The sequence below is a fragment of the Thunnus albacares genome, chromosome 9, assembly GCF_914725855.1.
Source record: "Thunnus albacares chromosome 9, fThuAlb1.1, whole genome shotgun sequence".
NCBI lineage: Eukaryota > Metazoa > Chordata > Actinopteri > Scombriformes > Scombridae > Thunnus > Thunnus albacares.
In genome coordinates this window covers 17,447,853-17,472,449 of record NC_058114.1, presented here as the reverse complement: position 1 = coordinate 17,472,449, position 24,597 = coordinate 17,447,853, and the positions used below count along the sequence as shown (strand labels likewise).

The 24,597-nt window shown below is 38.8% G+C and overlaps 1 protein-coding gene across 30 annotated transcripts in view; it reads right to left on the bottom strand.

Moving 5' to 3' along the window:
• The window catches only part of adgrl2a (adhesion G protein-coupled receptor L2a), a 98,769-nt gene that overhangs the window by 29,063 nt on the left and 45,109 nt on the right, over window positions 1-24,597 (bottom strand). For 22 of the 30 annotated variants that reach the window (XM_044361268.1, XM_044361269.1, XM_044361278.1 and 19 more), the window contains exons 4-6: window positions 16,259-16,368; window positions 9,426-9,440; window positions 7,526-8,326 (exon numbers count right to left, since the gene is read on the bottom strand). In XM_044361268.1, the coding sequence (XP_044217203.1) occupies window positions 7,526-8,326; window positions 9,426-9,440; window positions 16,259-16,368 (926 nt within the window). Of the gene's footprint in view, window positions 1-7,525; window positions 8,327-9,425; window positions 9,441-14,660; window positions 14,721-16,258; window positions 16,369-24,597 lie in introns of all 30 variants that reach the window. The other 8 variants (XM_044361285.1, XM_044361257.1, XM_044361259.1 and 5 more) reach the window with 2 other exon arrangements.

Sequence of the window (24,597 nt, the reverse complement as noted above, 5' to 3'; positions counted from 1 at the left end):
TAGTCAGGACAGACTTATTCATAACTGTTTTGTGTGATTCGACGCCCACACATTGTTGCACTTGAATGTATCTCAGTGGTTCTGTTATTACCACTGGGTTTATAGGTCTGCGATTGATGACAAACAATGAGACAGGAATCCAGGAGAGGAAGAGAGGAGAGGAGCACGGTTTGTCGAGTGTTGTCAGGGCATCTGCATACATGCAAGCACTCAGGAACACACACTCACAAAAACCCACACTCACACACATACACAAAGAGCCCAGATGAGACTTTAGGACTCAGTAGTCATGCCGGGGTGACAAATGAAAACCGACGGCGTGTGTGTCTTTTATATTATGCTTAATGGCTTCACTTTCAGTAGGCACTGCATGGCTGTTCATCAGGGTAATGTTTCATACACATTATCAGGTGCTGTTTATCTTGCAAGGGAGAGAAAAAAATGGCAAAGGAACACACATTTAGCATTTGTTTCAGTTAATTTGCCATATAAAAAGTTACAAGAATTATTAGATCTCCCTCCTCTATCTTTTTCTCTGTCATGGCATAATCTCATGATGATATGAAGCGAGGCTGCTTCGGAGATTTACCTCTTTGTTCCCATTTTGAGGGAGATTTGCTTCTTGCTAAGGTAAAAGAATCATGTCTTTTTGTACACTCTGAAATATGCCTCTTGGGTGGTAATTGCTTCCTCATGGAGGAAGGATTGCAAAAGTTAACAAGTCAAAGGAAGCTCAAACAAATCAAAGTCTGTTTCTGCCATCGGGAGGGAGCCACACTCGGTTGTTGTGAAGGGACCACGAGAATCCAGAGGATGGAAAATAAATGAATAACCCATCAGCTTTCAAGTCATTCTGCATAGAGCACAGGTTAATTGAAATAAGGTGTTGAACAGTGAAAAACAACGTGTAAATTATTTCCTGTGTTATTGCTGCCATTGAAATATCTTTTTGTTCAAACATGCATTTCACTCAGTCCTCTCTGGATGCAGCCTTGCTTGTATGTTCAAATGGAAATGGAGCTGTTCTTGAGTATGAAATAGTGTGATGATTTATAATACGTTTGTGATGCATTTTGATATCTACCAATAATAACAATAATACACAAAGGAAATTGGATTACACGTCTTTCACTCTGCACTGCATTTGTAGCTGTGGAGGGAAACATAGTGTTTGATTGCTTGTGTATCAGCAGTAAATATGAAGAAAGCTGAGTGAAAATTCATATAATTTCCCATGAGTCATGTCCTTGTGAGAGTGTGTACAGTATATGTCCATGTCTTAGGGAACAAAACCTAATAGCTGGATTATGTTATTTACTACTGTCTCCAATATTTCCCACAATACAAATGCATTGATTTATATGGACACAGACAGGCAGACAGAGTGCCCACACAAACACACACACAGGCGCAGACACGCTTATAACACATGTACACCCTCACACACAAAATAACACCAAAGTATAGAGAACAGACATAGCAACTGCCAGACTACAGCCTGCTTTTTTTCCCCCCTTGCAGCTTTCTCTGTACTGTACGTGCCTCAAATTTCAAGCATTAACTCTAAGTGTGCCGAGTAGACTGATATTTAATGCTGTGCACACAAGGGGGTGTCTATTTCAGGGGTTCTCACACACACACACATACGTGGACATATACAGATACACATCCAAACAGATGCACATTATTAAGCATGTATGCACATACACACATAAACACAAAAAGTCATGCACATCCACATTTACACAGATTAGAGGAACACAGACACACATAGACACAATAATCAGGCCTGTGTGAAATAAATCTCCTCAAAGGCGTGTGTCAGGGAGTGATGGGGGACCATTGTGATGTCTGAGTAATAATTCTTTTAATACGCCTTGTTTCACAGTCAAACTGTAATCAAACAAGAGACTGTGGATCCCCTTGGCTATAGGGCTCAGTGTAACCATAATCACTCCCCCCACCCCTCTCTTTTATGTAAAACAACTCTTTGTGACATTCTAAATCATAACCCCAGGTTTGCTGTAGCCTTGTACTTGTATGTTGTCAGCAAAGATCATTTGGCCACACTGTGTGCAGTAGTTTAACATCAGCGGGTAAGACATTCCAAGAGAAGGGTAACTAGCAACTTGGGAGTACGAGAAAACATAATCTAGAGGTGAGTTTTTTTGGGGATGAGGAGTGAAACAGTCTTCCTAGCCTGGCGACAACTGGCCCTCGTGTCTTACGATGTTCAGTGCTGGAGAAGCAGCAGAGATGATGATCAGATTTCAGAGGAAACAGGTAACCCCCTGACCTCGTGTTGAAAAGGCTTCATTGCCACCAGACACTGGGTGGTTAGGTATTATCCCACGATGTAATATCAGAGACATTGTGAACAGCGCTGTAAATCCTCATTGTGGGACTTCTTCCCTTTCATCGCTGCAGTTAAATTCACTCCTATATCGTAACCAAGAATGAGACCAGTGGGTCATGATGTCGACAGAATAACGTCACAGTATGTCGTAAAAATCATGGGAGGAATAAAGAATGGAAGGTGGAAGCCATAAGTTTAAGGCTAGCTCACTTTGGGGGATTTTTACTCCAAATCTGAGCTGTTTTCTGCAGGTTGTCGTGTACAGTGAGGTATTTGTTTTGGTCTGATTCTGGCAGGCCAGGCGTGTGTAGTCAAGTCAACATCAGGGTGGATCCTGATGACAACCGATAGTTAAGTCAACAAGGAAGAACACATGAGAGAACCAAAAAGAAGTTTCCTATGACAACAACTTTCATTAAAATAGGTAGTTTACATAAGAAGCAATTCTCAACTTCACTAAGCAAGAAGACTGGGTAAATCCAAAATGTTTTCAATTAAAACTAAGGCAAAATGAGTTTCATGCAAAATTTTTCATCAGCCTTTTTGGTGCAATAATGTCCCTTAAATCTAAAATGTGCTCCCTATAAAGCTGTTCCACCAGCGGATAAATGTTTCTGAATGACAAACCTAGATGTACATGACAGCCATCTTTGTACAGTCTCCCAAAAGCACAGCAAAGGATTTACTTAAATCCTGTCATTTAGTCTGCGCTGCTCTCATTGGGCATGATTTGAACAGTCTGACCTAGGCTTTAGATTGACTTCAGGAAGAATGCCAAACAAATAGAAGAAGAAGGAGCACTTTATCGATCCCCGTGGGGAAACTGATCCTCTGCATTTGACCCATACACACACACTAGGAGCACTGGGCAGCCGCAGTGCAGCACCCGGGGACCAACTCCAGTTCTTTTGCCAGTGCCTTGGTCAGGGGCCCTGACAGGAGTATTAACCCTAACATACATGTTTTTGATGGTGGGAGGAAATTGGAGCACCTGGCAGAAACCCACACAAACGTGCAAAGAACAAGAACTGCACAAGAACGTGCAAACTCAACAAACTCCACCCAGGTTCCCAGGACCTTCTTGCTGTGAGGCAACCCTGCTAACCACTGAGCCACCATGCTGCCCTCATACACCCAAATACACACGCTGACAAAAGTGTATGGTCATACGTACACATGCATGCACAGAAATGCAAGTGTTTGGATTTAAGGAGGAAGATCATGGAAAAGGAGGACTAAGAATAGTAATAGACAGTCTACAGGCAAGGAAAAATAAAAGGAAAAATAAGGAGAGTGAAAACAGAAAGACAGAGAGAAACAGCAAGACCAAATGCAATAGAGAGATAATGAAAGAGAGAGACAATAAGATGGAAGTAGACAGATAAAGAAACAACGAGAACAAGAACATGACAGGAGGACAGAAAAACAAAAACAAAAAGGATAATTTTCCACATCAATACCCTCTCCTTTCACACCGCTGTGTCCACTTGGGCAGCTGACAGGGGGTTGGAACAGGGAGGGGGGAGTTGTTGTCAAGGCAAACAAACAAATTGGCCATTTTTAACACATCCTGATCCCTGGTCCTGTACCACTGGTGAGCATATAGGAGACAGAAGTCTCTGCCATTTTATCTAAGCACCTCAGATGGCTGTGAAAGCTTGTTGTTGACCTTGAAAGTATCCATATTTCTCTATTACTCTCTGTGTCTCATTCTTCCCAGCTTTCTCTCTAAATGTTGCCATGCACAAGTTGACCTCTATGTAAGCACTGCAGAAGACAGGAATGAATCATAAAGGTGCTTATTAAAGAGCTGTACATTCATCAGGCTATAAGAGGTAGGCTCTCTGGGGTGACTGCTAATGCATATGACTCACAAGCATCTGTAACAGTGGAGCATTTTTGCATTGTAAAGCACTTTGATAACACACAAACTACAGGGCATTGTTTTGACCACATGCAGAGTTTTGTAAGCTAATTGGCAAGTTGCGTCAGTGAGCCATACCTTATAATTTCAAACAAATTGGGTCATTCTCTTCCTTACAATCCCCACTTGTAAATGTATAATTTGAGAGTGCAGCAAAAATTGAAACAGTATGCAAATGTATTGACATTTGAACAATTAAAGAGGAGGTCTTGATTTGTGTGGGTGTTAACTGCAGCACTGTGGGCTCTTATGTGGAAGTGATTCAGAATCTAATTTTGCAATATGGGATAAATAAAAGGTTTCCGAAGCTCACCTGTGTCCCATTGAGGCAGTGAATATAGCCTGTTTGTGCCTACTTCTAGTAAAAGATAGCTTTTGATATGCTTAATCAGTGGTTTGAGGCTACATATCAGAGCTTGGCATGATTTAACAGTCCTTAGAAATGGGTATATAATGAGTTTTCTGTGGGAATAGTACATTTAAATCAATTTAATCATCTCACTTACAAGAAGTGACAAAGGAATATGTCTTTTTATGAGTTCCTATATGCAAGAAGGAAAACAGGCATGGGGCCATGGGTAAATGAGTGGATTATGGCGCTGTTGGTAAAAGCCAAGAGAGGGACTTACTGACCCATTTAATGTCCACTTCCAGTGGAGCCGCTTGTTGGATGTGACCCCATCCACTCCCCCATAATCCTACAAGAGATGTTCTTGCCTCGACATAAGCAACGTTATTGGACTTGACAAGAACCCAACTGTCTGCCACACAGGGTCTCAACATCACTTTGATGTAATTGCACTCCATGACGGGGTGAATCATGTGACAGAGTTGTTTGTGCACTTGAGAAATATGGGAAAAAAGGAAGTATGAAGTGCAGTGTTGAGTGGTAAATGCATACAGAATCACCCTCACTCCCTGCACTGACGTTGTCAACTCTTCCTTTTAAAGAAGTCTTTGATTAAAAATAACCTTTTTTCCATTTTAAAGAAAAAAGTCAACAGCTCTAGCATCTACATTAATAATCAGCTATGTTCTGTTATACAAACAATGATTTCTGCACAATTAGATGCTTCTGTGTGTGCATTTGCTAAGCTTTCACCTGTGCTTGTGATGAGATGAGCAAAGCTTAAATGTTATTTTCACTTTGAGTCCTATTTCCTGTTTTTTGCAGAGCACTGCTCATAACACGTACCTTCAACTTTTACCATCATAAAAGCTTGTTTCAGTGCCTAGTGAAGCAGGCACTGAAACGAGCATCAAGATATCACAGAGGGCGTCCAGTGACAGCCAGAAAAAAGTGCCATCATTTACGTGTCAACATCAGCCATGTGGGAGGACAAGTTTATTGACATCTTGATGATCATCCTAGACCATTCTCCCTTGCGCTCATCGACTGCAACTAAACATACATTAGTCAGCAGCAGGGCTAGGCGCATGTTTCATTGTCAAGAAGAGGGAACAAATTCTTCATTGACATTAAAACACAGATGTGAGAATGCAGAAGTCCCGAGGAGCAAATACAGTATGTTAGGTGTTTTGCCAAACATACACTACAGGAAGGGAAGTGGGTTTCTGTGGTTCTTTGACGGTCTGTGAATTAACACATGTAAAGTATGCGCCTTACTCACATACAGTATGCACACAGGCACAAAGACAAACACATATTACTACAATGTAGTCTTATGTCAGGGAGGATCCTGTTAAAGACCCTGATTTCTCGATCGGTAATGAGTGTACATTCAACAAATGATAAATCGATCGGGTGTGCAGTCTGTCTATACACAGCTTATTCCAAGAATCCATAACAGCTAAATTGAAAATAGGCTGTTGTGGAGGCTGTTTCTTGACTGTCTAATAATCAGTTTACTTAACATAAACACATAATGCCATGTAAAGACATGCTTCAAGTTATTCTTATTACATTACAGAAAAGGTGACATTATGGCCACTTTTACTGCAGCTGTCTGCAAATGTAAGGGTCTGTTTGAGGGGCAGCTTATTTTAAATTCTCCATATGAGTGTGTGAAACTAGTTTTGGACATTACTAAAATAAGAACATATTTTGACTGTGGCCTCTTCCTCAATTGCTCCAAATTTACTTGTACTGTGCAAATATTTAATTAAAAAATCCCTTGGTATCTTTCTTGTGGGCAGTGAAGAAACTTCACTCTTGTTATTCAGAGTTGGAAAAACATTTTTTTTGTTCCTCATGATTGTTGAAGTATTCTACTAAGTACACCCTCTGTATATGAATTATGATTTCAAACCAGGACAACGTTCTTCGTTACAGCAAGGTTTGCCTTGGTCTGGCTAGATTGATGCTCTTCCATTTGCTGAACCCAATTTAGCAGCCCCAGACCAAGTCTTATCAATACAAAAGTGGACAAGCAAACACATTAATAAATATTGAGCTCTCGGATAATCTGTGGAAAAGTTGCTTGACCTCCATGGCTCATCACTGACTGTGCTGAGCATTACGTGGATTTAGGACTCTGGGTGTGGAGCGGATTAGGATAATTACTGTTATTATATTCTCAGTGTAAGGACTATCGCAGGCCTAGGCTAGCCTTGCCTCAGCTCTTGACAGCTAAATTAAAAGCATGTGCTACTGATGTGACCGTGGATGATTGATCCTCTCCCATGTGTCTACCATCTCTTTCTCACATAGGCAGAACCTTGAATCCTTACACTCAGCCTACAGAGAGTGAAGGGTTTTTTTTTGTTTTTTTTAAGGGCCAATGGAGATTTGGAGTTTCAGCATCACTTGGGGAATGATCTAACCTTGCCCCAGGCCAGTCTTTGCACCTGTCCAGGCATGTATGTTTCCAGAGGTGAGAGTATATCTTTCTCTCCCTGTCTTACTCTAAAAAAAGGAATATGCTAGCAGGGGTCCCTTGAGCCTTAGCACTAGGGACTCAGGGAACGCCCGGATGGTAAACCTCCCTAAATCCCCTAGATACTGATCCCTTATGATATGGTAACTGGCTTTGAGGTGTTGTTTACCACAGAGCCCCACTCACTTCACCCCCCGAGATGCTTTCCTACACTCCAAAGCTTCCGTAACATATCTAGCACATATTAGATTCTAAATTAAAAATCAGTCAGCTGTGACACTTGATACATAGATGGGGAATAACAAAGGAATATCAAAGAGCAGTTGACAGCAACTAAAATCACAATTTCAGGAATGCAATTTGACATTATTGTCTGCAGAAGAAATGATTGGGGGGCAGGGTTCTTACCATGAGCTGGATCAGGAGGACCAAACACCAGATTGTATCTCAGGATGTAAAAATTATTCCACACATAGAGCTGGTTATCTCGCGGATTGTAATCCACAGCTGCAATGTACTGGTACTGGTTGGGAAAGTGGATATCAACATATTCCCCACGGTTCTGTTTGGTATTGTAAATGTAATCGATCAGGCTCTTGCTGACCTCGCTCTCATTGTCTTCATAGGTGGAGCGGACCACATACAGTACTCCACAGACCATGAAGGCATTGGAGGCTGAGCGCTTATCATAGGCCGTGTCCCAGGTAGCCTCAAAACGTAGCGTGTAGGGGTTCAACTGGCTGATTACCATCATGCCGTTGTTCTGTTCTGTGGCGTAGATCACCCACAGCCCGTTCTCGTCTACCGCCAGGTCAATGTCTGTTTTACCACCCCACTTGTAGGGCGAGGTGTCATGGTAGTTGGCGTTATTGATGATGGCTTCCCCACTTTTGATTCGAGTTCGCAGGTCAAACTTCACAATGTTGCGGGTACGCTCCTTGTTGAAAAACACGGCTCCATCGTAGACCACGAATCCAGTCCCATCCACCCGGTGGGGCAGCTTGTAGGTGACGGTTTGTCGGGCGTTTTGGAAGTCATCCAGGGAGGAATACTCAATGAGAGTGTCTGTCCTATAAGGAGTCCAAGGCATAAAATAGATTTTGTCGCCAGCTTGCAGTGGGTCTTTGCACCAGGCACCAGCTTGTTGCTCCGCTTCAAATAGAAAGGAAGGGTCACCGACAGCTTTCAGAGTCCCAGGACAAAGAAAAACTAATAATGGAAGAAGAGTAGAATAAAAAAAACAGACACTGGTTAACATATGAAAAATAAAACCATACAAAGCTACATGTAATGTCAATATAATATTTAACATTTTCATTTTGTTTTACGGGTTGTCCACGAGGAGTGGGGACAGACACACATTAAAGAGTGGCCAAAGGACAACTAACAGCTATAGCCAATATTCACAAGCAGTATAAGGATTTTGGTTTTGTGCATAGAAAGAAAAAAAGGAATAGGAAAGTTATTAAGCATAATGTTTAGATATATAAAGTAGTCTGAAACAAAAGGAAGCTTTGCCTCATAGACATTTACTGTTGGGAGTAGAACACAAATGAGGGGAAATAGAACAGAAACAAAACTTAAAGAAACAATTGGTCCTGTAAACAAAAAAAATGCAGCCAACTAAAGTCACTTGGCAACAGACGGGAGAGGTTATGAGAGAGCAGGAGTCAGCAGAGTCTGCAAAATGTTTGTGTGTACTTAGATGTGTCTCAGTTACATCACCTTTTATACGGTATATACCTGAGACGCTTGTCATTACGAAGTGGTGCAAATGTCACAACCATTAAAATTTAGGGAACTTTCAGTAAGGGTTTCTTGAGGTGTTTGCTTATTGCTCTGAGGCATAGGTGGCATAAGAATTAACAGAGAAAAGAGCAGCAAGTGGTCAGGTGAGAATAATGGGAAGAGTGAGAAAGAGGGGGGCTTTGAGAGAAAAGGGACAGTAGAAAGCAATAGTTTAAAAAAAGGGCCAAGAAACACTGTTACCATGGCATGCTATGGAAAAGGGGTTGAAAGCCAGGCAATATGAAATTCTGCTGAGTAGCAAAAGCACCCAGGGAGAATGAGGACAGGAAGCCCCTATAGATTGCAGCTAATATGCCCCCATTAACATCTTTTGGCTGCTTTTGTGCCGGTCAGCCTCACTTCCCTTGTTACACTACATTGGCCGTTAACATTAGAGTTAGGGGGACTCTGAAGATTACGTCTAAAATGGGTTTGCAGGGGCCACCACAGGAAATTAGGTAATTTACAACCAGATGCCACAAAACAAGGAGCTAGGGTTTGGATCGTGTCTGTTATTTACCTTTTTGCTCCACTTCTATTTTAAGCGTTGGAAGAGAGAATGAAAGGGGTGCAAGGGGAAAAAAAGAGATTAATATGAATTAACTGTCATCGCTACGATTACATATGCAGAAACAGCTTATGAGACATGGACAAAGATGGGTAGACCTATTCAGAGAAAGCAGGAAAGTTGTGAGAAGGGTGACACCGCCGTCAAGGTCCTGTCTTAGAAAAGGAGTTAGATTACAACATCAAGAATGGTCTGATCACGTTTGTGATCATGACCAATTGTTACAGCTGCATTATAGCAGAGTGGTGGGTGGATTTTTTTATTTAACAGGCTGCCAATTACCTGTGACACTTGCTATCACTGATGTCATAACTTCAATCAGGTTCAACTTCTAACATTCATAGATAAAAAATCGTTTTGTTTTTGTTTGATAGGTAGGCAAGCAATTCTGGAATTGAAATTGAAATGGCAGGCAGGTCAGGAGAATGATCTCCAATATGCACTGAGCCATTTAGTTCAAATATTGTAAAAATTATTATAGGTTAATGAACACTCAAAGCCACTGTGGCCTCATCCAGTGGAAACTGCAGTAGTAAAGTGCCATTTATTGCATCAGTTTATTGATGTCTGTAAATTGCAGTTAGATTTTACATTACATGAGTCTGGTCATGTTGGAAAGTAAAAACACATTTCTTTAAAAATGTGGTCTCTATTTATCCACCCACCACTATAAACCAAGGCTTAGAGAAAATTCAATTTAATTTTTAAAAGAAAATTAAATAGTAGCTACCACTTTGCTTTATCTTTAAAATAGAGTTGAATACAATAAAGATGCCATTTTACCATTCTGGATAATTTTACATCTGACTAATATCATATGTATAAAGGTCTTTGCATAACACTACAAACATACTTTACCATTTAAAATTTTAAAGCCATATATAAACAAGAAAACAATAATTGAGGCCTTATCAAGGAATCAGGTAATCAACGTAAATCACTTGAACAAATATATTAATATAGTTTATGTGCACTGACTATTAAAACATGTTTTTAATTCCACAATACAACACTGTGCTTAATTTGTGGAGTCATTTGTGCTTTCCAATACAAGTCCGCTATACATAGGCTATATAATATGTAAATTAGCCAGCATGGGCACATTCAAGGCACTCTGAAGGCATCTGTTCTAAGAGGCATAACCCAGTTTGTTAATCTGAGATGTCAATGCCTGATATAAAACATATCACAATACTTAAAAAGGAATATCTCGTACGTTTAATGCATAAAAAAAAACAAAAAACACTAGCTTATTTTTAACTCTAACAGCAAGAAGACATGTTGTTTAAAAGCATTTAACAGATGACAAATTTACATAAATACAAACTGTTCCTCAGAAAAGACACGTTCCTCAGGTTAGCCCAAAGCCTAGGTCAGACTACAAGACTGTTCAAATTATGTCTTTCCAAACTGTGTCAGTTCAACTGAACAACTGGTCTGCATACTGTTTGATTAGCAAATTGTTTAAAAAATGTCATGTTCAATGACACTCAGTCTTACTATTATTTATTATTATATATCATTTGTACAGAATAGCTCAAGAAAAATATAATTACTAAAATGTTCTATCAGCGTCTATTATACAGAACTGAAGCTACAGTTTGTATTTAACAAAAACATTGAGTTTTTTTAAATTTCATTGTTATGAGATTTCTTTCACTTAAAAGGTCATTTCTATTGATGTGGACTGATTCAGACACACTTATATTTGATGCCATGCTATTTGTTATGATTTAATATGAGTGAATATGAATGAATGTGAATGTAAGAAATACAGACTGAACATGTCAGTTCTCCTATTTTTTGGCTTTCTTAGATTTCAGTCAATACACAGGCTCAATCAGAGCAGGGCTGACTGAATCAATGTATTTGAAATGACAGCAGCAGGCAAAATGCTAAATGTGCAAAACATTTTGGGCCAATTTGCAGTATGGGATAATCTGCAAAATCTAGGCTTTCCTTGTATCCCGCAACCCTCCAGCTCCAATTAGTGGAGGTTCATATCAGGATTTGAATCTGTTATCATTGTCTAGTCTGACCTAGACTTCAGTGAAAATAAAAGCAGTGACAATTAAAGCTGCAAGCGGTGATGAACGGGCCCTCGCGCCCCATGCACGTTGGGCTGTGACGTGGTCGGTGGGTCTGCACGTGTACTTCTTCATACGCAGGCGTTTTTTGGACAGCGCATGAAGTGGTGAAGCTATTTGGAGCTAGAAAACATCCACAAAGTAACAAACACACCTGCAAAATAAATGCATGGTGTAGTTTATGTTGTTGAGAACATACTATGTAATATCATGCAAACCTGATGATGTGTGTTGTGAGGCAGACTTCCTGTGCACAGTAGGTGGCACTATGAGAAAGAGACAATATGGAGGCATAGTGAGTTTGTGTCTTAAACAAATTAATTTCCTAATTTTCATCGAGTCTATTTTTAGAAAAGTAAAGACTTTTAACCCACATGACCTGGTCAAAGTTTGATTGACATGTGTCATGCATATATGTCTCATATATTTGAATGGAGAGTGTGAGCAAACTCACACCTTTTTGAACATTTACTGCTTTCACATAGATTTAGATACAAACTTCATTTGAACTTTAAATGAGTCACAAGACTTTGACCTACAAAACTTGAATTTACATGGTTTTTCTATCTTTTACTGTTTTTGGGATATTAGAGTGTGAGTTTTAAAGTATTGTCTTGCTCCTCCTGTGATTTTATAATGAGTGTGTATTGCGAAATGTGTCACAGCACTGATGGAGTGACATGATGAGGATCAGTTGGAGAGGAGAATTTTAGAGTACACTTCTGGTGAAATATCCTCAAAAATCCCATTACTTAGGCCAAATCTTACATCAAAAATCATATTTTTATAGGAAATTTCGCGGCGAATCCATTGATACAGGTTTCAAAGTGGTCAGACTTACAGTTTAGATGTCAGAAGCCTCTGTTTGACACAAAGCCCATGCCTCCTCCATTGTTTTCAACACAGTGTCATAAGTAATCTATTTAAGTTTGAAGCTGATACCATTAACGCCCTCAGAGGAGATAGCGTTTGTTCGGGAGCCAAAATTGAGGAAAATTCTTATTTTGAAAGGCTAATTGAGGAATTCCTGTTGGATTTAGGTCAGGGGTGTCAGCATATGATTTGTAGGTCTTGATGAGACGAATAATTGAGTTTTGGTTTGATCTCTCTACAACATTCCTACGGGTCGTGGCGGCCATTTTAGTTACATAGGTGGCGCTAGAAAGCACATTTTGGCACTTTGGGGGTTAATTTTTACACCCCATTTTTTTCACCAGACCTGATGTGTGTGCCAAATTTGGTGAGTTTTTGAGCACGTTTAGGGGGTCAAATTTAGGGTTTGAGTGGCTTAATAATAAAGAAAGAAACAAACACACGAAATACAATAGGGCCTTCGCCCCTTTGGGGCTCGGGCCCTAACTAGAGTCTCAGAAGGATCCATGAATGCACGACATTCTGCAGAAAAAATTCAAGTGTGTTGCGGCTAACTTAGAGGACAAACACAGAGAAGAGGCAGACACATTAACAACAGTTGAGTTCTCAGAAGCTGCCTCAGCCACATAAAACAGAAGGTGAGAAGAAGACAGAGAAAGATGGCGTGAAGGAAATCTGGAAAGAAAAAGAGACACATGACGGAAGACCTGATGATGTTAGTTAGAAATATAAAAGTAGAAATATCAATCAGTGTGATCAAAAATCAGTCAGTAGATGAAGAGAGTGAGTCAGATAGCCGAGGAGATTTCCTGCAGATTGCACAGGGGAAGGGAAGAGAGTCAGTCACTTTTAATAAAGCAACACAAAAACATGAGACACATTCCAACCCAAACCAACCCCCAAGACCATGAACTATTTCCAATCGACATTATAAGCTTTCTAGTAATTCTACTGTCATATCAGCTATTACTAATCATATGATGACTAATAACCACTGTTAATAATCAGGTGTTGCTTCTTGGTGGCTTCAGTATTAATTACAGATATCAAATCAGAGCATCATGCCAACTACATTTATAAGGGGAAATAACTGGGTAACAAAGAATACCAAAGCTTAAGTTTAATTTTCATAATCTGGCCATCACTGTCATATCAAGATGAAGGTTTACTGGCATTAGCATGTGATGATAAATGGGAATATTAGCACTGAGGACTGTTTATGCCTACTGGTACAGCTCTACAGTTTTACAAGTTAGAATAGTGATGGCAACTTTTTCTACTTTTTTCTTTCACCATTTCAAAATAGTTTGCACAGAAGCGGTCTTAATAAAGAGACGCCTTAGCTTTTATGTTGCTCGATTCAAGCAATTAGTAGAGCCAATTCAGAGAGTGACTCAGTGCCAGGTGAAGGCAAAATTTACATCCTTGGCTCGAACATGAGGATAATATTGCTAATGAGGGCAGTTCATGGCAAGAACCAAATTATGAAGCCAAAATGATGGAAATGGTGGAAATGTAGGTAACTTGTTGCAAAGGCCACTTGCACTGAAATGAAATATCCAAAATTGCTTGTGTGATTATACAAAGGCTTTGACAATAGAATTAATTGATTAAATACCGCATTACATTCAGTTGGTGTTAGGGCCAAAAAAATCCAACAATTTATTGTAAAACTTATTTCATGGGACAGAGAGCTTTTCAGGGACTGCAGTTACTATGATCAAAATGAGGACACTGTCCACGGTCCTGTCGTTGATCAGCTTAATGGGGATTTAATACTTTGTCTTGCAAATCAACTTCTCAAGTCTTGTATTCCAGCAAATCCAGGGCATCCTAAGCTCCTGAACGACTGCAATGTTTTTAATCACTAATCTTGATATTTGGCATATGAACTGCATCGTCTGAAAACTGTAGAGAACTATATTGAGATATTTGCTATCCCATCTGAAAACTGTAGTAAGGTTTTTGCTCTGGTGTGGAAAAGCTCAGTAAATCTTCCCTTATGATTACCTTTATCTGCATTAGTCTGACTCTACAAAACGATCTGGTGTATATGGATCTTATCAAGGGGAAGAGGAGGATTGATAAGAGGAAAGCAACAAAACACGAAACTTGTCTATGAATCACAATCTATCACAATTTACAACAGACGAGTTGGGCTTGAGTGGGAAAAGCTGGACTGGGCTTGTGTGGACTGGATCAGACTGGGAGAACACTAAGCACTTACCAGGGCAGTTGCGATAGGATACATTCTGTGTTCTTGGTCCTATTCTGGTTGGGCATGGACCTTGAGAAGCAAAAAGATGGGGCTACAGACATGCATGTTTGAAAGTGCTTAGAGTGAACAGAGGACCTGCTTGGAATGTTTTTGTTAGATAGACTTTGTGAGGACCGAGAGTCCTTGGGTAGAAATTTGTTTTTCACCACACTACATCTTGTCTTGACTGCTTCCTCTGTGCAAGAAGGAGGCTAAAGACAATCATAACAGTGGGTGGACATGAGTGCACCTTGAGGCTAATCCTACTATTAAAGTTTGAGGTAACACAGCAAGACAGGATCAATACTTCACTTAACTATGAGGCAAGTAAAAAAAACAAAAAAAGCAGAATCAAAAAACAAACAGGTGTTTAAAGTAAAAGCTACAGGATTTGGCCGTGCTCAATAAGCTGGACTCAAATACTCATTATTGCTTACTCCATTTTTAATTACAGGTCCTCAAAGCCTCGGAGAGGTTAACCTGTAATGAGTTTCACCATCTAATGATGTTCACTAATGCATTCTGATTCCACCCTAAGGGGAACAGCTTGGACATGTATACTGGTAATGAGCAATGTAGAACTGATGTATTGAATATAAAATGTACTGTAGGATAAGAGTATATCATTTATATTTGGGTTAAATGTCCTTCTTCAGCTGATCCAATACTGAAACACATCTAAAGACATCGCTGTACAAAATAGTCATTTGAATCTAAAACAGCTGCCAAATACTATCTTCCTATCAGTCACCCTCTAATTATTTCAGTTCCACCTGATTAGTGATTCTGGCAATTCATCTAAATCTTTGTCATTAATCAGTTTGTAAAGGTTACATGGGGGAATTTCCTTCACAAATTGCAAATGAACATGGCAGCTTAAAGGACAAAGGGGAATTTTAATGCAAAGGGCAATCTAAATTTTGTTTGGCAGCTGAATGGCAATGAATATTTTAGCATCCAAGAAGCAGTCAAAATGTTAACACTATCATCTTCAGATGAAATATTACCTTGTTGACTTACGAGTGGAGCCATTCTGTTCTGTTACATAATGAAACATCTGTTAACATATTTCAACACCTGTTGTATTGATGTATATTAAGCCATCAAGGTGAGCTGTTTTTTTGTCTGATAGACTTCTCCGCACAAGACTTGTCTAATGAAACCTTCGCTTGCCATCATGGAGAGTCAGCATGACTTCCTCAACCCCCCCCCCCCTCTATTCTGCTACCTCATAACCAGCCTTGTCAATCCACTTGAAACACGGTGAGCACATCAATAATAAAGGTAGTACAGAAGAGGGCAAAAGGGTTTTACAGGTCATATTTCATGAAAAGTTCATGGTGTGACACAAATGGAAGAAGAGACAGAGGAAAAGGGTGCTGAAAGGCGTTGCGGACAAAGAGAGCGTACTGTCTGGTCGAGGCGGGAAGAAATGGGAGGAAGAAAAGGAACAGGATATGTTATGACACAGGGGAGAGAGAGAGGGCAGAGAAGAAGAAACAAACCAAGGATGGGAGGGTGTGGGTAAAGGGAGAGTTTTCAATTCATGACAGAAGGGTCATACTTACTGTAGGGCACACACTCATACTGGACCTCCAGGTACTTGTAGGTCCCTGGGCAGGGGTCAGGGAAGACATCTGAACCTGTGATCACAATGCACTGGGTCCGATTGTTGCATCTGTCAGGAATACACAAACAGAAGGTAATAATTAGCAACAGTAACTTATGTACATATGAAAGGAATCCATGCGGTTCTTTTCAAGCAGTAAAGTAAATAATTAAAGGTATCAAATAAATGTAACTGTGTAGAAGTGAAACAAACTCTCCTCAAAAGATAACTCATGCTGAAGCTGTGTAATACTCAACCTCCGACAAAGAAGTTAATTAGATAACGCTCAGCAAAATGAATGGTGAACTGCCTTCACCAGGTTGCAATGCTATTTAGTCTGTTATCAATAAAGTCAGGGCCAGCTCCATTGCTTCTCACTCAGCGCTTGCCTATTGGATCGTCTCTGCTATGTGTATGATTTAAAAGAGGTCCTTTGTGCGCTGTACTGTTCCATATGTCCTTTTCAAGAGCTTGGATAATCTGTCTGAATGAGTATAGACCAAAGAAAGAACTCAAATGCAATATATTGTCAATAACTGGCCAACAGTATATTACACTCCCAGTATTCTGAATTAATCTTTCAGTTATACACAGCTATGTCTTTTCTTTAACTTTGTTCCTGCTGGTTGTGATCAAATCATATGTGGCTCCTCTCTCTCTATGTGTGTGTGTGTGTGTGTGTGTGTGTGTGTGTGTGTGTGTGTGTGTGTGTGTGTATGTGTGTGTGTGTGTGTGTGTGTGTGTGTGTGTTTGTTAGAACTTGGAATTAAATTGAATGTACATAGACAGCACAAATCAATGCAATAAAATCAATGCAAAGAGGTAAAATCCTTTTCACACTGGCATACAATTACATAGGGACCTCGTGTGATTTTGGAATTTACCCCCCACATTGGTGTTCGGTGGCGCACATTTGCATGGGATAAACAAAGTCTGTGTTTCACTCAAATGTCCCGACTTATTGATTTGAGCTTGCTCCTTCTCTGAATGGGTCTCCATGCTGAGTAGCTAGTTGAGCCTCTTGAATTTGCACCCAAAATGTCATCAAAGGTCTCATTAATGATTTCCACTGCAGCCTCCATAAGTCTCGACCCGGAAGAGCATAAAATACTAAGTCTAAAATCTTTGCAAAAAACCCCCAAAAAACTACTCTGTTTAGCAAAATGTGATATGTCATTTATGTCATTTTTTTCTGGGACACAGACAACCTATGGGAGATCTGTGGCAATACTTGGATGCAAATAGGGCATTTTTTTCCCCCATTTCACCAGCCCTTCACAGCAGTGTCAAAAGTTAATTTTGGTTACTGCCTTTAACATCTGGAGAGCAGACATTCTAATTGAGCCCTTGCTGTGCTCTAGAAAAATTGCAGGTGACCACCCTTTTGCTGTACTGAAATCATGATAATGATCTCAATAACCCAAGCAAGCCATCTTTGCTACCACAGGGATTTAAAATTCTATTGGCAATGGAGGAGCCAGATCAATAACACTGTTCTGCTGATTTAGCAGGGACCAGAGATAATATTTGTTTCTTCTTATCACAGACCAGTGCGCCCATTTACAGCAGATCATTGGAAAATGTATTACTGGTTGCACTGTATTGTGCTTTGGGTTTTGGTTTTGTTTTGAGCTGCTGAAGTAATCACTGCTCTGTGTCTAAATGTTATTAATATATTAGGCAGCGCAGTGAAACAATTGAGAGTTGGTTACTGTTGAGGTGTATAGCGTTAAACAAACACAGGAGGCTGGAAATTGGTGCTGTTTTGGTTTCAGATTGAAAACAAGCACATTTTAGCTGCATACCGTGAATGCACGCAGGATAGTGTGGTTTACAACCATATGCAGAACAAAAATATATTCAGCAACTTAAACAAACGGCTCCTGTGTTCAAATGAAAAACCCACTAAATCACAATAACTGCAGAGAATGGAAATAGCCATTACCCCCTTTTTTTCCCTTTCTCTTTGTTTAAACTAAGCACAAAAGCAATTCATCTCCTTCTTCCTACTGTTCTATTTTTCTGTTTTTTTTATCAGCATGTATGCCAATTAAAATAGTTCACACATTGTTTTCAAATACATTTGATGGAGAGTACTTTTTTTATATTTCACCAAAAGAGAAAAAAGGATTTTTTTTTTTCATTTTTGGCAATGTTAAAACAAACTATTTAACAAACTATATTAATAAATATTTGTGTCTACACGTGTGTGTGCGTCTGTATTTAGTGGCGGTCTCAAGGGGCATTTCACTTTATTGATGACCTTCACGTGTGATAAGAGATGATAATATCAGAATATTGTATTTGTTTTTATGGAAATGAATTACTGTTTTGGAATTAAAACGTGCACCCCATGCTGGGCCCATAATACGCCGCTTGTTTTTGTGGGTAATATTTCATGACTCTGCAGCACTTTCCATATATTATATGGTCACTTTGATGATTCTTTCCCCTTTGCTCATGCATAAGCATATCATGCAGGAGCAATATAAATTACAGTGCTTTATCTAACAGATTCCAGTGAGACCGGGAAATGAATGCCTGGTTTATATTAGGCATATGAAACAGAGTGATATCAAAAATAAAATTCATGACACTAATGAGACATAGTCCTGCCATCGTTTCTCAGGAAAATGTATTGAACAACAGGACATAGGCAGTGGAAAAAAAAACAAAACTCATATTTCTTTTGAAACAATGTTGACATAAGTGTTGATAGCTCTTTCTGATGTATTGCCCTAATTTTAGAGCTGTGGAGCAGGGGCGCCCTGATCTATGGGATTGTGTGACTCTGACTCCATCTCATCTGTGAAACCTCGGGCATCTCCTGAGACCAATTGAAAAAGCCCTAATGACTTCTTCTATGCATAGTCCTAGCCCTCAATTTCAGAAAGAGCATGTAATTGAAATTCCTCCCATAAAAAGTTCAGCATTTGGGCCTGCCAGGGCACAGGTCTCAAAGTGCACACTAATTAAATACATGTAAAATATGATATCTCTGACTATCTTTTGATAGTCTGAGGCTATATAGTAATTAATCATGTACATAATGAATATTAAGTCAAAGGAAGCTTTCCTCCACTTTCCTCCAGAGTGAGACATTCTATTTCTATAAATACCTTGATTGCTCAACAGAATTTTACTGAAGCAAAAGTGGAAAGAGTATTAATTTATTTCATCCGAGTAATGCAAGAGAAAAAAAAAATTGAAGCTCAATAAAATGAAGAAGGAGTCAAAATCGTTGCATCTTTTTTTATTTTTGGCAGGGATATTATCTAATCGTTTGATGGTGTTTCAGTTGAAGCTCATATCCCAAAAAAAATACCGTTCTTTCTGTGTGGGAGTTAAAAGAGAATTATTTACTTCTATTTATTTATTTTTAATTTGAGAAATTAGTATGTCTAACACATCCGTGACATGTTTTAACAAAGTGTTGTCCAGTTTAAAAATAAAAAAGATTTCCAGTGCTCCACATTTTAAACATGACAAGATAAATAGGACATAGGGTTTAAAGTCCAGAGGCAAAAATCTGGAAGCTGACTCTATCTATCCAATTATAATGTTATGCTTTAATTATTTAAAATACTAAGGGGTATACAATTGTCAAAATGCTCTCAGTCAAGAATACTTCTAACATGTTTTTTTCTTGAAGTGAAATTAACATAAATGCAGGACAGAGTTACTTTCTACTACGAATGCCCCCATTTCCCCACTCGGCCTGTTAATCACACTGAAGTATTCCAAATGTAATCCCATCACATCTCTGACCTTTTGGGAGTGGCAGACATCAATACAATTAGAGTGACACACAAAATGCTACTTGGATTTAATGCAAATCTCCTTTAAAAATGAGCACTCCCCGCTGACAGCGGGAACGGGTGCGATAAGATGCCAACAAGGTGTAACTGATGACACTCCTGATACCATATGTATCCACGTGCAATTTAACCTTTTCCATTGCCGTCATAAAGCATGTCAGAGGAATAATTGGACAGAGAGATAATGGAATAATTAAGTGAAAAAAATGTTACAATCTGTATTTTGATCAAAAAATGTAGTCCGAGGTGTTACTTAGGTCTAAAGTATGCTTCAAACAATAAATGACTGCAATTAGATCAGTTTTTCACTCATCCATCTCTCAGAACAGATGATGCCATTTTAATCAATGAGCGTAGGCTTGTATGTCAGCTCTGCTTATGCGCACTACTCTGACCTGCTCTGTGTTTTTAAGACCTCCCTGCTTTTAGTGCACTGAACGAATATATTTAGTAAAGCAGATATACTGGCTGACATTATCTTATCACAGATATATTTTTAGATATATAAGTAACAGAAAACATTGTGTACAGAAATGCCAAAGATGTTTGTGCTAAAATTATAAACACTGCCACCATTTAAGGGAACCTTATCAAAATAGTTTGTTTATGTTATGTGTTGATTAAAAAATAATGAAAATGCGCTGATAAATCACTTTTAAAATTATAGTTTAGTAGGTAAATCTTTGGTCTTTTGCAAACAGACAGATTAAAAAAATACCTCACTCAGTTGTTTACATGTAAATTATTAAATTACTTTATATTGTTGATCACATAAGTACGTAAATATTCAATGGGAAAGAAATAAAAATAGTCTTCAATGCACAACTTCTAAATAAAAACTTTAAAATGACACTGGTATGGACAGTCATGGAAGTATTTATAACCATTTAATGCTGCTCATGTGCCTCTTGTGTGACAAATCCAGTTTAGATATGGGTAAGATGTTCCTTAATTGCTGAATCCTAGATTGTTTTATCCCCACTGTTCCAGTTTTCCATCCTTCAACAGTCCCTACCATTCATGAGGCCTAAGCAGCCATTAGGAATTCACGACGTAAGAAATAGCAGCAGCAGCGAAAACAATCGCTGTGTAACTGGAGGAGAAAGGCGACATGAGTGAGGGGAGCACATTACAGAAAAAGGCACAATCTACTTCCTGGTGCTCCCAGTTTGAATTTCAATCAAATTAGCGTCTCTTAAACTCAAAGTGACCCGTCTAGCTCCATTTCATCTGAAATGCTGATGAGGTTCATGGCACAATTATCAAGGCAGACATCTCTCTCAAGAGGCAAGCCTGTTGATAGCAGACAGGCCATTGAAAAATTAAATCATTTCCAGGGCCACAGAATGGCAGCAAAAGAAACAATCGGATGCAAACAAGACATGAAACACACACACACACACACACCACACACGCTTTAGATGTGTAATCACTTCAAATATCAGTATATTTAGACCATTTTCTAAGGGGGTGGCCCAATAATGTTTCAGGAAATTGGTTGTTAGAAATTAACCATTAGCATCCTGCTTTCAACTTGAGGTCTGACCCAATATCCGGGTAAGACATTCCAGAAACTTGTAATTACTGTCATATGCTTGTGTTTATGCTATATTTACTGGAGCTGCCAATGGTGCTCAACAGGGGGATTCCAGGATCTTACAGAGTCAGGAGGAATGCTGTCTGACTCACATCCGTCCATCTCAACTATTGATTTTTAAACCAGCAAAGCTACATCATCATGCCACTGAAGTCAATGGGAATACTGTTGTGACATTCTGCAGCTCTCTCTACATGTGACCTTTCACAAGACAGAATGCAATGCTGTTGAGCACACTCGATGGTGATGTTTGGTGTCCAATTCATCTGAAAATTCTGAAACCATGAGCACCGTGACAGATTAAGTATTTAAAAATACGAGTGGAAGAAACTGCATTTCACAAACATTACTGACACTAATGTTGTTAAGTAGAGGTCATCTTTTATCACGATATAAACTCAATTTTATTACGCAATATTGATATATATATTATGATGTAGTAAAACTCAAACTGTCAAAATAACCGGACAAGCATGACAATTAAATACTCAAAAAATCAAGGTGCTTTATTTAATAAAAAAAATAAAGCAGTCTTGCTCATTGAATTGCAACATTGCCCACAATGATCTAATGCATCCAGAAATGTTTAAGTGATAGCAACCACAGTAAAAATGGTATGGCAAATATGGTATGATATGACTGTATATATTTTTATATCAGCCAGCCCTGTTGTCATAGTGATATAATGTAATATAACATTCATTTCGATAAACCAACCAAAATCCGTTTCCCTAGCTTTTAATGTGAGAAGCTATTTTTTATACATATTATTTTTCCTTCCATGAGTGTTATTCGTTGGTATTAGTATTTTTTTGGTTAATGATGATGACGGTTCACTTTTTAATTTAGCACATCATCACTAATATAGTCTTGAGTACAGAGCAGTTTCATGGCTCATGAACTTGTGTACACCCCTCTGAAACGCCCAAGCTGAATCTGGATCTTTATGAAATCTTAATCTGCTGTGCTTTAAATAACACTAACACTGTATGCACAGAGAAGAGGAACAAGGCAGTGTGCTGTCAGGCAGCAACAATGAAGCTCCTCGGAGAGCCTTCCAAGCAGTGCTGTCACTGATATAAATAGTGTAAGCAGTATCATTGAGTCTCCAGAAATGCCTTACATTTACTGACAAGAACTTGGAAAATACTAATGATTACACACTAATATTACTAGGTCATTTCAAGATTACAAGTCAGCTGTTAAGGCCCATATAAATATAATAATGTCTGCAAAAAGCTGTCACATCATTCAAGCTATTGATATGTGATTTAAAAATAAATTTTTCAAATACCTAATGGTGAATGGTAATGATCATTTTCATGATAATTATTGATGATTATCAACTCAGTCTAACTCATAACTGTCCCGTAATCCCACTGATGAATTCCATGTCCTCTGTTAGAGAGCTATCTGCATTGATCACTCTTGTCAATGATACGCTCCTTGGAAAACCCATAATCCACAGGCACGGCAGGACCCAGCCATGTTATGTTACAGCAATCAATGACCTTGTTATCGAATACTTACAATGAAGCTCATTAGTCAAAAAGAAATCAATAGATGTAAGCCACTTATTCATATTGTATATCTTAATATGTTCTTTTTTGTGTGCGATCGGTCGACTCGTCATCTTGACTATTCCTCAAGCTATTGTGATAAGGACTGGTGTCTAGATATACATCAGTAAAAGATGGTACATTTATGTACAACTGCATGTATTACGAAATAATATTTAAATATATTTGTTTTGCAGTCCGGTAGATATCATTTGTGTGGTAAGAATTTGTTGTAGTTGCGACCATTATCATCAGTACAGTTGAAGAAAATTTAATTATTAAAAACTAAAACCCTGAAAAGAAGAACAAGAAAAAATCCCCTCGCTGAATATTATTATCAATGAATTAATTATTTCAAACTGTACTGCCATGCAGTTTCACATCTGCTGGGGAGGTGTCCACGTGAAAAATTCCTGTACAGATTATCACCCACTTGAGTCGACTAATTGCTTGCAGCTGAATGTTCTAATTGAGCCACAACAGTCCTAAGGCTATTTTCATAAAATCATTGTGCTCATGAATATAATATGCCAGCCAGATATAAAAACAACTTGGAGAGCCAACAGGATCTATCAAACTCGGTGAAGCCTCAATCCAATTCTCCACACTTCAGGACCACATCAATTTGGGATGTTTATAAAAGTGAACACAGTTTTCCACACAAGTGCTAATGTGATTTTTCCCACATACTTAAATTAGTAGGCCAGGGTAATTATGGCAACAAATATTTTTGGCTCTTCAGTCCTTTATTGATGGAGGCTGTAGAGTAGAAAATACTATTTCTTTCAGTGGGTTGCCCCATATATGGAAAATTTCAGCTGGGTTAGAGCACAATCCAGAGTTTTGACTTGTGGAAAAGTGAAGGGCTCAGATCTTATAGCTATAAAACAAACATCACATTCCAAATAGGCAAAAATCACCACATTTCTCATTTGAGGGTAATTGTTTTTGGCAGCAGAGGCATTGTTTCATTACGTTTTCTTCCTATTTTAGTCTATTTCTGTATATAAATGGACAAAAAATAAAATCACTAATTAGTCCCACATGTAATCTTTGGCGACTGTCAAGCTGTCCTTGAACCTATTTTCATGACAGTGGACTGTTTTAAGTTTCTGCACTGATTACGCAAACACTGCTTTTATGATTTATAGACTACTTCGGAAATAAATTGTGCATATTAAACCCTATGGCTCATTTTCACATAAATAATAAAAAATAAATAAATAAAAAATCTAGTCTCACACATTCCATTTTGATATATATCAAAGATCTATTTCACAAGAATTTGCACACAGCCAAAACTATGATATATGGATGACACTTT